General features: G+C 42.6%; 1 protein-coding gene across 1 annotated transcript in view; it reads left to right on the top strand.

The window, feature by feature from the left end:
- Positions 1–436: 436 nt before the first annotated feature.
- The window catches only part of LOC122063982 (terminal nucleotidyltransferase 4B), a 56755-nt gene continuing 39084 nt past the window's right edge, over positions 437–18107 (top strand). Inside the window, exons 1-3 of the mRNA XM_042627677.1 lie at positions 437–960; positions 5857–5969; positions 6293–6349. Coding sequence (XP_042483611.1) covers positions 615–960; positions 5857–5969; positions 6293–6349 — 516 coding nt within the window. The 5' untranslated portion in view covers positions 437–614. The remainder of the gene's footprint in view (positions 961–5856; positions 5970–6292; positions 6350–18107) is intronic.

Genomic DNA, 18107 nt, shown 5'->3' with positions numbered 1-18107 from the left:
ATTATCATAGTTCAAATGCCAACCTCTATCTTTCACACGAACTACTGCAACCTAGCAGCCTTGTAGTATGGAAAGGTAGAGCATCTTTTTTCATGTCCAGTAGACATGCATGGTTTTCAATTTTCCATTAGGAAAGATAAGGCATAAGAAAGATTACTGTTCTTCCTACCATGTGGGCAAAGCCTGGAAGACTGATCAACCTGAAGATGGGTTCCTCCTGATTTAAGGAAACTATTTAGACAAGGGTGATGGGGTAAAAATGACATTTGACATGTAATTTGAACAGTATAATTTTAAACTTTGAAGGGGAGGAGAGTGTAATAAATGGAAATGCCAGGGAGGGGAGTGAAATTTGCTCTTTTTTTTTTTTATTTGAAATTAGGGGCAGATGTCACTGACTCATTGTACGTACGACGTACGTGCAGGGGAGGGACCGATCTACGTTCGGTTGCTTAACGAACGTGAAGGCGGAGCCGCACGCAGTCCCAATGGCCAAGGCCCATTGCTCCAAACCCTTTTTACTGTTTTCCCTTTCTTTTCTTCACTCTCCTCTGTTCGTTGCTTCGGCTCAACCTGGTTGCCGTTGCCGACTCCGACAGTAATTAGTACATGCAATGGAGATCGAGGGCTTACTCTACGAAACCCTAGGCCCTCTGTCTGCCTCTACCGTCACCTCAACGGATCCATCCGATACCGACACGACCGAGCCGTACTCCGTCTTCCGTAATCAAATTTCTGATTCGTTGCCCAACCGTCCTTCGCCGGAAACTGCCGCTCCCGATTACTTCTCCCTCGACGTCGACGCTGACGATGATGTCGATGGCTTGACACAATCCTCTGCTGCCCCTGTATCTCCTGCTGCTACTACCCCTGTGGCTCGAACTGAAGAACGGGTGCTCGAGTCGGGCTGGTTCAGAGCCAATGGTCGTTTTAAGAGCCCCATGCTTCAGCTCCATAAAGGTAATGTACTCTCATGCGTCTCTTCACCAATAAATTTGCAGGATACTTCAAATTTTCACTTCTTTGGGTTAATACTGCTTAATCTATGAAATTGGAGACGGACTCGGACTTTTTCTAATAGGAAAACTTTGAGACATGCGGGAACTCAGATTCCAATCCTGATTATTGTTTTGTTCTTTGAATTTTCTGAGTTTGGTGTGGAAGGAGTTGGTGGGATTCCATGAGTTTTATTCCGGATACTGAGGAACCTCAGTATTAGTTCTTAATTCTTACTGCTAAACTGGTGGTGTTGAAAAAAAAAAGGTATAGCTTTGGTGTTGTGTAAAACTACTGGCTGTGCTAGTTTACGTTTCAATTGCCCTTTGTTATATGTTCTCTGTGGCTGGCCTCATCTGGCCCCTTATAATCACCACGGAGTAGTGTGGCAAGGAGGGAAAATAGAAACCACATTTATCATAATTTCGGTTAGCTTAAGAGCCCTTGCTCACTTTTTTTTTTTTACATTCAACGGAAGAAGACTGATTTGACGAGTACAATGACATGGCCATCCGAAGGAGACAACCCATCTGTCAATTATATTGGAGGCAGCGACACAAGATTGGCCATTGCTGAAAACTCAGAGGCATATTTTATAGGACAGCTAAAAGACTATCAATGATGGATGCAGCTAAATATTGGGTGATGAGAAATTAACGCGTTAATAAAATTAGTGTAGTTGAGAGGAGGATGTTGAGTGATAAAACTAAAGAAGAATAAATAAGGAATGAACACATTAGAAGTGGCAAAGCTTGATGCGAAGTTGAGAGAAGTCATTTGAAGTGGTATGGGCATGTGCTACAAACAACTTCAAATGCACCGATAAGTAGGAGTAACATGATTCAAATTGAAGAAAAAGAGTAAAGGGTGGGCCTAAAATGGCTTTGGAAGAAGTGGTGAGAAAAAACATGCATGGAATAGGGTTGACAAGAAGTATAGTTTTGAATAGAGTTGAGTGGTGAACAAGATCTAATGCAATCTGGTTAACCTAAAAGTAGGTTCAGATGCAAACCACAGTTAAGGATCACAGGACACGTCCTTAGGACTAGAATAGGGAGATTTGAAATAACTCAAAGCTGAGCAATATGATGGGGCTGTAATCCAGGTCAAAAGGCACTATGGAACAACGGAATAAACCCTCAAATAGGGTACCAGTCCAACAGCTGGATTTGGAGTTAAGACACTTACACGAAAATAGAAAGTTTCCAAAAACAGATTTAGAAAATAGTTGATATTAGCGATAAATCTAAGAAATTTGAAAATAAACAAATAGAAACTGATGCTGGAATTGGAAACCGTTCTGATCAAATAGAGGTGATAGAAATTAGTAACAGAAACAACAGCCAGAATTGCAACTGTAGAAGGATGGCTTGATACTTCAGAATCCCAGAAACAGTTCTCGCACAGAGCACTGCAGAATCATTAGATGATATCAAGAAGAAGATCTCAGAACCTGTGAACAACAAGAATTGATGGACAGGTCTGAAACAGGAAATTGAGATCAAACTGAGAAAAGAAAAACCTACCAATGGAAATTCAAGAATGTGACTAAATAAACAGGCAGATTCAGAAAGGAACTGATCTTGCTAACCATAGGATATAGGAATCAGGAAGCTAACCTTTGTTGAAGAAGAAGAAGAAGAAGATAGGAGATATGTTAGGCCTCTCATCTATCTGTGGAGAAGAAATCCCACCAACTCCAGGATTGGCATCCCACCAAAGTTTCCCTACTGCATCCCACAGTAGAGCAGTTTTGAATCCCACAAAACCCTGCTTCGTATCTCACAGAATTCATTAGCTCAAGGCTAAATTATTTCTCAAATTAATGGTAGTGGTTAAGAACCCCTACTTTTTGTTTATAACTTCATGGAAATAAGCAAAATAGGAAACAACTATGTATGGTAGGAGGGATTATTTACAACTTAAATCTCTCTTCAAAATAGAAGCTGTTCTAGAACATTACAATATAGAAACTTGTAAGACCGAATGGCAACACCCTTGGGGGGGGGGGGTGTGTGAATTGTGTGACTGAACTTTTTCAACTTTTCTTTTTAGGATGAAGTTGGATGACAAAACCTTCCTCCAAGTTGTGATGAATGAATAAACAAATGGTGCAAAAACAAATAAAGATAGGTTAGGTAGAGAGATAAAGAGATAGAGGCAATGACACGAGATTTAGAGTGGTTCAGATCCAACTGTCCTACGTCATTACCTTGGTCATACTATGTTTTGAGGACTCAATTTCGGGTCATGGTTTCGTCTAGGCTCAAAACCGAAATGTCACCGAAACCATGTATTTTTTTACTGCAAGTCTTGGGGTTGGGTTTCGATAGCCATATGGCGGAGTTAGGTTTTGAAACTTTTCATCCAGGTTATTTTAGGCCTTCTAAACAGAGTGGAAACATCAAATTTGAAAAAATAAAATATATCAAATTATTCACAACTTAAATAAGCTATCGATCCACTTGTTCCAAGCTCCTTTGGGTGTGATTTGGCAAAAAATTGCACCAAAAACTAAATTAGGGGGACTTTGCTTCAAAACAGGTTGAGACTTGCAAGTTCACCGAGACTGAGATGAAATTTCGACTCTGTCTCGTAAAAATGGAGTATACATATCACATAGGTTAAGTGCTTTCAACTGAGATATCACGAAACGAGAACTTGGGCTGAGATTTTGGTGACATATCAAAATCTCGTACGAGATTTTGTATTATTTGTGTATTGCCTTACCTCTCGTCTTGAGATCTTCCAAAACTAAGAAACTACCGAGATTTCGGTGAGTTCTCGAACCATGGGTCATATAGACCAAGTATTTCCACCTTGCCACATAGGTCAATGATTTCTCCACCATCAAACGATTTTGTTCCAAATGGAAACAATCAAGCCTCATTAGCTCAATCACAGTCCCTTCGGATTGATGACCGATATCTTGCCAGACCAAGGGTTTCCTTACCTAAGCTACACAAGTTAAGATTTCCACATTGCCACGCAAGCTAAGGCAGTTGTACACTTGTACACAGTACAAACGAGTTACACAAAAAAATTCAGATTGCAACTAGCTTCTTAACAAGCCTAAAATTGCACCAATTCAGCTCAAAATGTTTCTCACAAGATATAGCCCAAAGTCAAGATGATATGATCGTTCTTTCTCGCTTAATCTCTATATTTTAGTTTAAAAGACTCAACCTATATTTAGAGGCAAACAATCTAGTTGTTAGACTAGCCGTTAGTGTCAATAATGGGTATCATCAAAGGTAGGAAGTAATCAAATTAATCCGGTCTTCTAAAATTAAACTTTGAGTTTTCTAAAGAAAACTAACTCTTGGAGGTCAATTCAAGTTTAAAACAGTTTGGAAATATTAAATATTTTTGGTCTCTAATATTTCTAAGAAAACTAATTCATAGAACTCCTCAACATCATTGAAGATGTTAGGGAATCCATTCAGGTGGTTAGAGTCAAAGTGGTGTCTTTAATGAGATTCAAATTAGCCAAACAGAACTACCACGAAGTGTTGAATGCTCACGTATGGAAGTCTGTGTGATACCCACAAAAGTCCCTGGAACAGGACTAAAAAACGAGTACTCTTTGTTAGGATGGAAGTCCGTAAGTGATCATCCCCGGAGTTGGGACAAACAATTTTAAGCATGGTTGTCCATCTCAGAGAACTTGGTATGACTTAATATCTCCGATTAAGCATGGATGATCATCACTGACTCAGTCTATAAATAGTTCTCCGATTAATCATGGATGATCATCACTGACTCAGTCTATAAACAGTTAAGTCACTTAATTTTTTAAGTCAAACCTCCTAGTTTCTTGGGTTTGTTCATTTAGGGCTTTAGTTGACTTTTACTTGAACTTATTTAATCTTTTGAATATTAACATCAACATTACAAAGATATGAAAATTTATAATTTAATCTAATCTTGATCTCGAAAGATTCCTTCAACTTGATTTGTCTTGAAGTGCATTAATCTTTCTCATCACGGAAGTCTGCAACATCTCTAGAAGTCCGTCGACAATAGTCTTTTCTTCAATTAACATGCTATTTCTTCCATCAAAAGTTCCATATCAAAAGCCTGGGTATCATCTTCTCTTATCACATAAAGAAACATGTTAGATAACCGAAACACACATCCCATAAGGTTTTCATATCCACAACACAATATATAAATAGAACCTTCCTGGTTCAACAAAACTTACTACTTAATCCTGTACAAGACTTAAATCCTTAATACTTATAGGCTTATAGAATTGGCCCATTACAATAATAAACCCATAAATATAAAGCCCATGGCTCTTACAACCCATTGGGCACTCAAATTAAGCCTGTTAATCTATTCTTGGTCCAGTTTGATGGTCTGGTTTACTGTTGGCCTTCCTGTTATTTTGAACTACATCAGGTCCCATATAGCTTAGGACTTATTTGAGTTGAGGGTTGTGAAAAGGATAAAGGGAATAAAAGTAAACACCTAACAAAATAAAACAGAAAAACATAAAGGCCCCTAAAGGGGACTAGTGCTAATAACGACTTATCCCCTCCTATCGATACAAACTTCTAACAGGTTGTATTGCTGATTTTGGATTTTCCATTCTAGTAATAAAATTACTTAGGAAGTAACATATGAAACAAGATGAGTTCCAGAAATACTTGACCTTCATTTGTTGGGTCAGGCCCTAGCCTTTCTGACATTATTGGGTTTATTAGTTCATTTTTGTGATATATTGGATACTTTTGTTCATCATTTCATCAATACTAGGAGGTTTGTTTTCCATTTTAAGCATCTATTCACTTGTTTAGATATGTTCTCATAGTAACGTCATGATAGCTAAACAAGTTGAGGTTGTGGATGTTTCAGAGATTCTTGATTTTTGCTCCTTTCTCTCTCCAACCCCTGAAGAGCAAGCGTCACGAGCCCAGGCTGTAGATTGCGTTTCTGAAGTCATTAAATATATATGGCCTCACTGTAGGGTAAGAGCTTAAAAAAATTTCTTTTGTGTTTTCATCCCATAACTGTCATCATCGCCTTGATAACTACACATCAGGATCATAGTGTTACTCCAACTGTTTGGGTTCAGCTATATGAACCTTATTATGCAGATTCAGTCTATCTAGGGCTTTATTTTCCACCAGAAAATAAACAAACCCTGCACACTTATGCTGGTATTCTCCTTATGCTTTTATAGCCTCAACTAGCACTCTTACCACTCCTTTTTGACTTGGTCATATGAAAGCTGCATTACACATGGTCATTTTATCTTTCTCTTTTTATAACCAATATTAACATTGCGCAGGTTGAAGTGTTTGGATCATATAGGACAGGGCTTTATCTACCAACCAGTGATATTGATGTAAGTATATTGCTTCCTTCTGTTTGTCTTCTTTGAGGGTCCTAGTCATTTCCATTAAATACCAAAAAAGAAAAAAAAAAAAATCCTTTGTTTTCTGTAATTAATCATATTCCAGTAGGTCTTTGTACTTTTATCCTTTGCTATCTTTGTTTCTATTCTACATTTCTGATTGTTATCTCCCACGTCAGGCACTTTCTCCTTGATTCCATGATGTCTCCGTTAATTTTTGTGTTACTAGTAACAGATCTGTATTATTGGGTGAGATTCTGGTGCAACGGTTAAGTTGCACTATTTCAACATGTTGGTCACATGTTCAAAACTTGGAAACAGCATATCCTGCGAAGCAGGGGGTAAGGCTGTGTACATTTGCCCCTCCCAGACCCTGAAGTAGTGGGAGCCTCATGCACTAGGCTGCTCTCTTAGTAACCGATCTGTATTGTACCATATATATATTTTTTGGATGAATAAATAAATTTATTACCAAAGGAGAGAAGAAAATACGAGGGGAAAGGGGGGGAGAGGCAAAAGCCAACAAAGAAACATCCCCTACAAGGAGCAAAACAGAAGCTACAAAATATAACCATCAGCAGCCGAGGGATCCACAAAAGAGGCCAGCAGCCCGGGGAGGGGAGGGGAGGGGAGGGGAGGGAACAAGGAAAGAAAGAAGGGGGGAGGAGGGCGGGGACTTGGGGGAGGGGAACAACTGGGAGAGGGGAACTCAGGAATGGGGGACGGAATCAATGGGAAGATTCCAGGAGGCAAGGATATGCCTATTTCTACGGGTGTTGGGGACAGGATGGAAGGGGAGGGATTGGATTTTAGAGGAAACATCAAAGAAGATGGTGGACCAAATCTTATTCGGAGAGCGGGAGGTGGATACCATCTACAGATGTTATGCTCCATCCAAAGGTGGTTGATGGTAGCAGAGAAGGAAAGTTTTCCAATGGTATCACAGATGGAGGAGCCCCAAAAGTCATATTGATCCAAAGCCATTCCCGATCAAAAGGGAGAATAGGTCTCCTAGAGGGCCAGCATTGAGACAAGACAGTTTTCCAAATCAAGGAGGAAAGGGGGCAATGGAAGAAAAGGAGGGGATGTCTTCAGAGCCAAGAGGGCAGAGACAACAGGAGGAGTTGACTGGGATGTGGCGGTGAATGAGGAAGGATTGAATTGGGAGGAAATTGGAGAGACATATCCAAACAGTGAAACTATAACTAGGAATGTGGCCCTTGAACCAGATGAGATTTCGTCAAGGAACAACAGGGCTAGGGGATCTGACAAAAGACCAAGCAAAGGCAGAGGAGAACAACCCAGTGGAAGAGGGGAGCCAAGCACATTTGTCTCTACCTCTGTGACCAGGGGAAATGGGAGGGAGGGAGGGAGGGAGGGAGGGAGGACTAGAATCCACAAGAGTGAGGGAGGAGATGGGGGGGACCACCCAAGGGGAGAGATAATAGAGGATACAAGGGAGAATTTAGGAAGACCAGAAGAGTAGATGGTCCTAGGAGTGACTAGAGAAGAGAGGATACCAAAAGGGTGCCAGGGGTCCATCCAGAGGGAGGTGGATTGGCCGTTTCCGATAGAGAAGGAAATGGCAGTAAGGGCCAGAGGCTTGAAATTGAGGATTTTTCTCCAAATTCAGGAAGCATCAGAAGGGATGGGAGTGGTCCAGAGAGAATTGTGGGAGAGCAGGGAGGAGTGGACCTAGTCAACCCAGATACTTCGATGTTTGGAAACAACTTTCCAGATGAGCTTCAGGATACCCACAGAGTTGACCTGATGCAGATGCACGATGGATTTAGGAAAAAAAAAATATTTTTGATTTGATTTTCTTTTGTTTTAGAAACAATTTCTTTGAAATTTGTTAGTTTCTAATTTTAGATTAATTTCCATTTTAAGTTAGTTGTCATTAATTTTTGATTTTTTTCTTTATATTGGACATGTAAACGATGAAGAAGTTCAGTTTTAGATTTTGAAGAATAGAAATTTTAATTAAGAGTTTTGGTATGAGAACCATGGCTGCCGATTCCCCTTTCTTCTTTCTCTGAATTTTTCCCTTCTCTTCTCTTCCATTCTTTTACTTCCCCTTTATTTATTCTCCTTTTTTTAAATTCTGGTTTTTCTTCCCTACCCTGTTTCTGGCGATCGTTTCTGTCTCCTTGAAGCTGATCGATCTCCCTCATGCATGGGTTTTTTGGACTGAGATTTTGAGTGAAGGTAACTCTTTCCTAGGCGATGCAAATCCTAGGTCATCTCTTTCGAGGCTTGGTTCTGTTGTGAAGAAACTCAACCCAGAATCAGATCTGAATTTAACATCGCCAGATCCAGTTGCAGGTGCTTCCCACGTCACTCCAGCCTGCTGATCTGAGCAGCCCTCTGGTGAGTTTGGTACGCCTTCTCCTTAGGAGTCTACACCTGAAGTCCCAAGATCAACCGACCAGATTTGAAGGAGTTCTCTGCGTTGAAAGCTTGCTGGCTGCCGCTTCTGAACTCCATCGTGAGGAAGAAGAAAGGTCTTTTATTTTCAAAATATAACTTCTGCTTATTACAGATAAGTCCTTTCAATTTTTAAGTTCGTTATTAAAGACATCCTCTCTTTCCTAGTTTGCAAAGTAACCCTTCATTCTTGGTTTTATTTCAATTTAACCCCACTACTATTTTAATTCAAGAATTGCTCCTTTCTCTTTGAAGTTAATTCCTTTTAAGTCCTTAGTCACTTATTTCAATCTATAAAGCTCCTAAATCTTATCAGAAATTACATTATTGCCCTTGGTTTGCCTAGAGTGAACTATTTGGTTCTTTAGTGGGCTCTAAGCGATCCGACTATCTCGGATCCGCATCATGACCTCTTTGATTCTCTTAATACAAATATTCTTGACTTTTGGCATTGCTGCTTAGGTGAAAGATTATAATTATTGAATGAAAAACAGAAGAGAAGACCCACATGTCATCTCCATCTACGATTTTTTTTTTTTCTGGGATTAGACAAAATTGATTACGGTACATTTGGGGTATTTTTGGTTGGGGTGTGGGAAGGCGGGACTCAGTCCGAGGCATGGTTCAAAAACTTTATGAAATTTCACTAATTTTGACATGTTGGAAACAAAACAGGAGGCGAATCCAGAATCAGCACTGTTTCGCTGAAATTTCGCCAATTTTGGTTAAAAAAATGCACTGTTTAGTCAAAATTTCGGTCATTTCGTTTCACTCATTTGCCCCCCCAAAATGTCCAAGTGAAACACATGGAAAAAAGAAACTGTTTCAGAAAAATTTTGGTAGCTTTGGATTGACCGAAACGGCAAAACGAAATGAGTTTTTGAACATTTGTCCAAGGTCTTGGCTAGGACAAGCCGAAGACCTTATATTTTGGCATCTCATAACAGTAAACATATGGATTTATTTGTCTTTAGAAGGTCTTCTAGGCATGTAGGTTTGAATTTTAACTGTTGTATTGGTGCTATTGGTGGAAGCAAGAGTTGTTTCACGTGAATAAAGGAGGGGAAAAAATTAGAGGAGAAATGGTGATGGAATATAGTCAATATACTGACTTCTCCTCCGAACCATTTTGAAATTTACTTTTTCCACAAACAATGGAATTCCCAGGTATAGAGCTTGCAAACTACCTTAGTATAGAAGCTGTCCAAATCTTTTATGCCAATTTCGTTTCTCTCATGTCTTGTCTGTGTCGATTTCTAGTTTAGGACTTTAGATTAGTAGATATTCCTTTTCTCTCCCCCCACCCTCTTTTCTTAAAATAAAAATTGGTGTTGGGAGATGTGGCAATGAGCAAAACTGTTGGGTTCTGGATCTGTTTAATATGTTGTATTTATCATTTCCAGAGAAGACCTGTTGTGGATGGATTTGATGTACTTCATGATGAAGGCTAATCCAAGGAAGCTGGATGCGGAATTTTGTCAGATATGGACTTTGACATGTGATGTGTGTCAGGAGACCAAAGATGAGTTTCATTTTGGAAAAACTAGGTTAGTGTTATTTGAAATGAAGTAGGGTTTTTAGTTATAAGGTCTAGGAGGTTAGGCTCTAAATTGAGTTTTCAAGAAGATGGGTTTAATGGGTCAGTTGATTGACATGGTAGGAATTTGTACCTGCCTGTCTAAAATGCATCAACATGAGGTTTAAAAACAGAAAACACGAGATCAATTTCAAGTTGATAATACACTTTACTTTAGGTCACTCTTTTAACACTCTAGTTGGCACTGATGGAAACAAGCTGCCACCACCCACTGCAATCACTCCACTGTCACCTACTCTGTGACTATACATTCACCATTGGCAATTTACATGTCTACAATGGGTATATTCCACAGCTCCATGGAATACTCTACCTCTTTGGTGGCTGACTCTCCACTGACACAATGTTGTCTATTTACCCTCAAACACTCCCATACAATCTACTCTTTAAACAGTCACATTCTTTAACATATCACGTGGAAACTCATGCAGGAGTATTCAAGCAATCATCACCAGCCTTAGGCACCACTTCCACAATTATGCATCATACAAACAATATTTATCATTACTAAGCTTTACTCACAAAACCATATATCACATATGAACACAATTCAAATCACCATATACAAGCATACCAAACAAAACTTAAGTTAATCATACCACACACCCGTGGTGTGCACCCACTATACTTTGCTTACCTCAGTTTGTAAAAGTATTACTTCAACCCTCTGAGTTCCAAGTACTCGAATTAGTCACAAGTCACAACCTACAATTATAAATTCTCTATTAATCACTAATTCCGAACACTAACTCGATACTTTACTTCCCAAAAAAAGTCAAACAAAAGTCAACAAGTCAACCTTCTTAGATGAAGGTTAAACTGTAGGAACCAATCCTGCACGAGAAGTATTAACACCCTTTAGAAGATAAGGAAGTATGGCTGGGTAATTTGAGACTAATTAGAACAACTTGAATCTGATAAGGAATTTCAAAATATCAATAAATCCATGGGTCAGATACTCCCCAAATTCAGATTGAAACTTCCCCTAGGGTAGCTGTACTCATCCCTAAAATATGATCACAAATCTGACGGTTAGATTAGAAATAATTTGAAAAATAAATATTTTGGAATTAAAAAATTGCAGAGAACACCACCAAATCAGAATCGAGTTCCCCTCTGAGGTTGCACTTTGATATCCCAAAGTTTGGGTGGACTAAGGTTACTAGTTCAGGCTAAAAAATTAGATCACCATATATTGAAATATGGAGTAAAGCAGGGTATCTGCCGTTTAGTAAACCAGAAATGAACCACTGATTTGATCTTACCTGATGTTATTAATCTTTTGAGTATTGCAACAGGGCAAAAACAATGAAGATAACATAAGTAAATTCATAGAAACTCGGGTCAGATATGGTCTGGCCATGAAAGAAAGAAAAGTTTCCACCCAGACAGAAAAACTAGTTCTCCTAACGAGAAGGAACGTCCAATGGCCATCAGAGTTGGAACTCAGCCACCTAATGACCAACGCTGAATTTCAACCATTACATCCTGCCAACCATGAGAGAATGAGATTCCAAAGCCATTGATAATTGCCTAGCTCAGTAGATATTTCCTTTGAAAAAGCGAACCTGAGATGGCTTCGTCCCCTCTCCCTCCCCCGCCTCCTCCTCCTTCTCCTCCTCCTCCTCCTCTGCCCTCTTCCCCCCTTTTTTCCTTCACCCTCCTCCTACCCTTCCCCATCTCTTCCTGCTCCTAAATCTTGGTCTTCCTGCCTCGATCCCTCCTCCTCAACCTTAAAAGATGATCTCTCACTGATTTCGTCCCCCTTCTCTTATTGGCTGCAAGAAAATTGGCAGGTTTTTGGCAGCCTCTTTCTCCTCGGAAATCTCCAAATGGAGATTCTGCCTTGTTGGGCACTTTCTGGGCAGCCGACCTCCCTTCCCCATTGTCAAAAGTTCCCTCTCCATGCAATGGAAAACTTAAGGTCTTCTAACAACCTTCCTTCTAGATAACGGAGTCTGTCTTTTCAACTTTGTTATGGAGGAAATTGAAGGAGGTCCATGGTATGTGGAAAATAAACCCATCTTTCTTCGCCAATGGAATCGTTTCATGCAACTCCATAAGATTGATCATTGCTCTATACCTCTATGGATCACCCTCCCTAATATTCCTCTTCATTTATGGTGTGAAAAAGGCCCAAGCATCATTGGCTCCATAGTAGGAAAACCTCTCTTTACAGACATCCGAACTAAAAGAATGCAGCAACTCTTACGCCCGTGTATGTGTTGAGGTTTCTGCAGTGCTGCCCTCACCTTTGTCATCGTCATGGATGATGAAGGTGCGGCCTTCCACCAAGACATTGTTTACGATTGGGGCCCCCCAATGTTCTTTATGCAAGATATTTGGTCATCAGTCTCTAAACTGCACAAAGCTTTCACCCTCGGCTCCTGATGAAATGATGGACCTCCCCTCCTTGGATGACCCTTCCCCAACCGACACCTCCCACAATCCTACTGCCTCCACCTTCCCCGACAACCTCCACCCATCCACCCCCACCTCCCTTCCACCATCCACCATCTCCATCTACGTTGGAAACCCTCGCCTCAACACCACTCACTATCCCCCTCCAAATAGCTCCACCAGCATCATCACCACCACCTTTCGCCATCCAGTAGTGGACGGAGGTGGAGCAGGCGAAGGCGCTCAGAAAACATGCGCCTACCTCTGTCAGCCCATACATCGGTCTCTCCTGTTTATCCACTGGATGCTCTCGTTGCCTTGCAGTCGCCTCCAGTTGCTGTCTTTCTCAGAATGCTTTCGGCTCCCTCAGGTCCCCCAATCTAGCTACTGCAGATCCTTGCCATTTTCTGCTGCTTGTCCACTATCCCACTGTCTTCTATGACAGTAACCCCTCCACTGCTTTTCTCCCTCTCGCTTCATCTTCTGTAATCCTTCCCTTTCTGGAATCTTCTCGACATCCTCTGGTTTTGTCTCGTCTTCCCCTCCTACCCCTCCTTCGGCAATTCCTCTTTTTCCTCCTATTTATCCACGCCCCCCTCTTCTTTGGCCCATCTCCCTTCCTCCTTTTCATTGGTCCGTCTCCTTTCTCGGCCCATCTGCACTCACATTACCACTTCCTCTTCCCTTTCAGCCCATTTTGACCTCTCGGCCCATCTTGGCCTCTCGGCCCATCAGCTTACCTCCGACGTTGTTCAGCCCACCTTATATTCCACGCCTAACCATCTGCTACCTGACCCATCCACCATTCTCCATTCGGGTCCTTCGTCCCACCTTTGGCTTCCAATCTTGCTGTTCTCAATCCCTCTATACCTCATGTTGGCGTATCGACCTTAGATACCGACCCCTTTGTCACTTGTTCTCTCTTTGCTGATTCAGTTGCAGTCATTCCCTTGCAGGCTGCCACTTCCTTGCCTCTAAGTTCTGTTGATCCTCCCTTTGCCCTACTCTCCCAGTAGGGGCAGGGCCTTGCCATGTCTTCATCAGCACCCTCCTTTGATGCTTCTCCCCTTGCCCTGCTCTCATAGCAGGGGGCAAGGCCTTGTCACAACATCATCAACACCCTCCCATGATGCTCCTCCCCTTGCCCTACTCTCCCAACAGAGGCAAGGCCATGCCATGACATCTTCAATGCCCTCTCTTGTAACTCCCCACTGCTCTGCTCTCCTAGTAGGGATATGGCAATGCACTAACTCCCTCGCCATCCTCTCTCGATGCTCCTCCCTTGCCTTGCTCTCCCAGCAGGGGCAGGGCTTCTCCGCGATAGCTCCAATCAGTCCTGAGCCTCGAGGGGCCTCTTCGTATACAATTCCATCACAGGCCGCTCCCTTGCCTCAGTTTGCAATTCCATCGCCAGGTCGCCTCCACCTGCTCGATCCTCTTCTGCACAATGTAGACCTCACTCCTAAGGGCTCTCCACCCCTGCCCTACTCTCCTAGTAGAGGTGGGGCCATGCCACGGCTTCTCAACGATCTGCTCCAGCTTGACCACCTCTTTATGCAGCTCCCATGCGTCGAGTGTCTCCCTCTCCACTCTCTCTGTATCCATCCCCCTCCTCCGGCAGGTATCTTGCCCCTCTTTGCCCTCCCCCCCACCTCCCCCTTCCCCCCTTTTTGCTCCTGTGTCCTCCCCTCCCCTTTCCAGCTTCTATAGGCTCCATCACAATTAGCTAAACTCTCATCCTTCCATAGCTACCCTTAGTCCCCCTGAGGCTTTTTTGCCTTCCCCCATCCTTCCCTCATGAATTGCTGGACCATCTGGAATGTCAGGGGTCTCAATTCCCTTTCCAAGCAATTTGAAGTCCGCTCCCGCATTCAATCCTCTTGATCTATCCTTTGCTGCCTCTTAGAGACCCGTGTGCCTGAAGCTAATGCCACTAGCATAGCTTCCTCCATTCCCCCTTCTGGTCCTTCCTTTCGAACTACTCTTCTTGCCCTTCTGGAAAGATTTGGATCCTTTGGAACCCTGCCAAAATGTGAACTTCCTTCATCTCTTCCTCCCAATTTATCCATCTTTTGATCTCAGTCCCTTCTAATGGCATCCCCCTCTTCTTCACTGCTATCTATGGCCTTAATCGATCCTCTGTTTGTGCCCCACTTTGGGAGGACCTCAGACTCTTAGCCCCCCAGGTTGGCTCCCATTCTTTGGTTTGGGGATCCGACTTCAATGTAGTCCGGTATTCTTATGAGAAGTTTAGCGGTTCTGGGATCGTCCCCTCTTCTGTTGAATCCTTAAACTCATACATTGAGGACTCCAACTTTGATGACCTTCGTTGGTCTGGCATCAAGTTTTCTTGGCACAACAAGTGTTTTGGCCACAGCCGCATTGCCTGTAAGTTAGACCGTGCCCTAGTCAACGAAGAATGGCTCTCTTCCTTCCCTTCTTCCCATGCCACCATCGACCCCCCTAGTATCTCTGATCACAGTCCCATCTCCCTTTTATCCATCCCCTTATCTCCTTTGGTCCCAAACCTTTCAAATTCTTTGATATGTGGTCTCTCCATTGACTTCCTCCCTATGGTCAAATCTGCTTGAGAGAAACCTGTCCATATGTCTCCCCCCTCATCTCCTTTGCCCTAAAGCTCAAAACGTCAAGGCTGACCTCAAGGACTGGAACTCTTTTACTTTTGGCATCATTTCTGCCAGGGTCTTCGCTAGTAGAAATAATCTTTTTCCATCCAAATCCGGCTCTGGGCTGACCTCCTTAGCTCCTCCCTTTCCCTAGGCCTCCTCGGAGCTTGCCTCCCTCTTGGCGCAGGAAGAGAGCTTTCTCAAGCAGAAATCTTGCATCAAATGGCTTGAGATCGGAGATTCCAACTCATCCGATTTCCACAAATCTCTAAAAGTCAGGACCAACACCAACCTTATTCCGCAACTTTTGGCTAGAGATGGGTCCTCCCTCTCTGACCCGGCTGCCATTAAGGCTGAAATTGTATCCTTCTTCATGGATATTTTTTGCCCCCCGCTCCATATGCCTCCACCCATTCCCCCTCGCTTCTCCTCAACAGATTCATTCCCAGTCACCTTGTCCCCCCTTTTGGCTATTCCTTCTAACTATGCTGTCCATTCCCGTAAATCCAGCAAAGCCCTGGGTCCTGATGGCTTCAGTATGGGATTCTCCTCTTGTTGGGAGTTGGGACATCTTAGGTGATGATCTCATCAAAGCCATAAAAAGCTTCTTCTTCAACCCCTCCCAAATTCAATCGATCAACCACACCTTCCTTTGTCTTATCCCCAAGAAAGAGGGAGCTTCCTCTATGGTTGACTTTAAGCCTATTTGCAACCTCCTGTATTAGTTCATCGCTAAAGTCCTTGCCAATCGCTTTGATGAATGAGGTATGTGGAATTTCGAGGACGAAATTTTATGAGGGGGGAGGATGTAATGTCATAGAAATAGAAAGCTAATAGTATTTTTCCTTATTTATTTTTGTCTAGGGGTATTTTTTATAATTTTGCACTGTAGTGTTAATTTCGTAAATTACCGTTATCCGCTCCTCACTTTCTTGGAATCTTCTCCCAGCTTCTCCTTCCTCCCTCTCTTATTCCTCCCCAGCTCCTCAATAAGCTGGTTCCTGAGGATCTTCTTCGTTCTCTTGTATCCATTCCCTCTGATGATGAAATCCTCTCTGCCATCCTCTCTCATAAGTCCAACAGAGCTCTTGGCCCTGATGTTAGGAGCTTCTTTTACAATCCATCTCAGATTAATGGTATCAATCACACCTTCCTTTGTCTCATTCCCAAAAAGGAAGGTGCTGAATCCATGAATGATTTTAGACCAATCTCTCTTTGTAACCTTCTCTACAAGTTCATTGCCAAAATTTTGGCCAATAGGATAGGGAAAGTCATCGATTCTCTTGTGAGGAGGAGCATTGTTGACAACATCATTCTCTGTCATGAGATTGTCAGGGGTTTTGATCGGAAAAATACTCCCCCTTTGTTGTCCTCAAAATTGACATTCACAAGGCTTTTGATTCTATTAGTTGAGATTTCATTTCTAAAGTTTTGCTCCAAATGTCTTTTCCTCCCTCCTTTGTCCACTGGATCTTCTTCTGTATTTCCTCCCGCCGCTTCTCTGTATTAATCAATGGCAGCCTTGTTGGTTACTTCCCCTTGGTTCGTGGTATCCGCCAAGGCTGCCCTCTCTCCCCCTTTCTCTTCTCTCTTTCTCTTGAGGTGCTGTCTCGTTCCATCCAGTCGGCCTCTGATCTCCACCTCATCTCCCCTATCCCCAAGTGTAAATCCCTTCGTCTCACCCACCTGGAATTTGCCGATGACATCATGATCTTCTCTAAAGCTAACCCTCTTTCTATCTCTCCCAATATGTCTTCCCTTCACTTCTTTGAATCCCTCTCTGGCCTTTGAATTAATCTTCTCTAATCTAGCCTTTTCCTCTCTGGTGTCCCTACTGAGACTCAATCCCTTATTCTCTGCATCACCGACTTTTCCTTGGGCTCCTTGCCAGTCAAATACCTGGGCCTTCCTCTTATCTCCTCTAGGCTCTCTGCCCACCATTGCTCCTATATCCTGGATCTTCTTAGGCAGAGGCTCCAGCTCTGGAAAGGCAAACTCCTCTCTTACGTTGGTCGGCTTATTCTAATCAGATCAGTCCTCCAATCTCTTTACCTCTACTGGTCTGGGATCTTTGTTCTTCCTTCTTCTACTATCAATCTATTGAAGGTCTCTTATGTTCCTTCCTCTGGAAGGGTTGAGTCCTCTAAGTTCCTTCATCCTTTGTCTTAGAACAAGGTTTGTTTGCCTAAGTCTGAAGGAGGCCTTGGTATCAGAAGAATCAAGGAGGTCTATTCTGTGGGCATTCTGAAGTTCATCTAAAAGCTTGCATCCAAGCATTGAAGTATCTGGGTTGATTGGGTCTTCTCCTCTCGGGTTTCTCAAAAATCCTTTTGGTCTTATCCCATTCCCTTTGATGCCTCCTGGATTTGGCGTAAAATCCTTAGCCTTAGGTCCCTTGCCCTTACTGCCTTTTCCATCATTATTGGAAATGGGCAGTCGACCTCTCTTTGGATGGACCCTTGGCACCCTTCTGGTATCTTCTCTCTTGTCACCCCTAGGATCATCTACTCTTCTAGTCTTCCCAAATCCTCTCTTGTCTCCTCCATTCTTTCCCCCCTGGGATGGACCCCCATCCCTTCCCCCCCTTGCGGATCTGTGGGGCTCCCTCCCTCCCTCCCATTCCCCCTGGTCACCATGGTAGGGAAGACAAATGTATGGCTCCCTTCGTCCAATGTGATGTTCACCTTTGCCTGAGCTT

Source organism: Macadamia integrifolia, unplaced genomic scaffold (genome assembly GCF_013358625.1).
Source record: "Macadamia integrifolia cultivar HAES 741 unplaced genomic scaffold, SCU_Mint_v3 scaffold1508, whole genome shotgun sequence".
In the NCBI taxonomy this organism is placed as follows: domain Eukaryota; kingdom Viridiplantae; phylum Streptophyta; class Magnoliopsida; order Proteales; family Proteaceae; genus Macadamia; species Macadamia integrifolia.
This window is presented reverse-complemented; position numbering and strand designations above follow the sequence as displayed.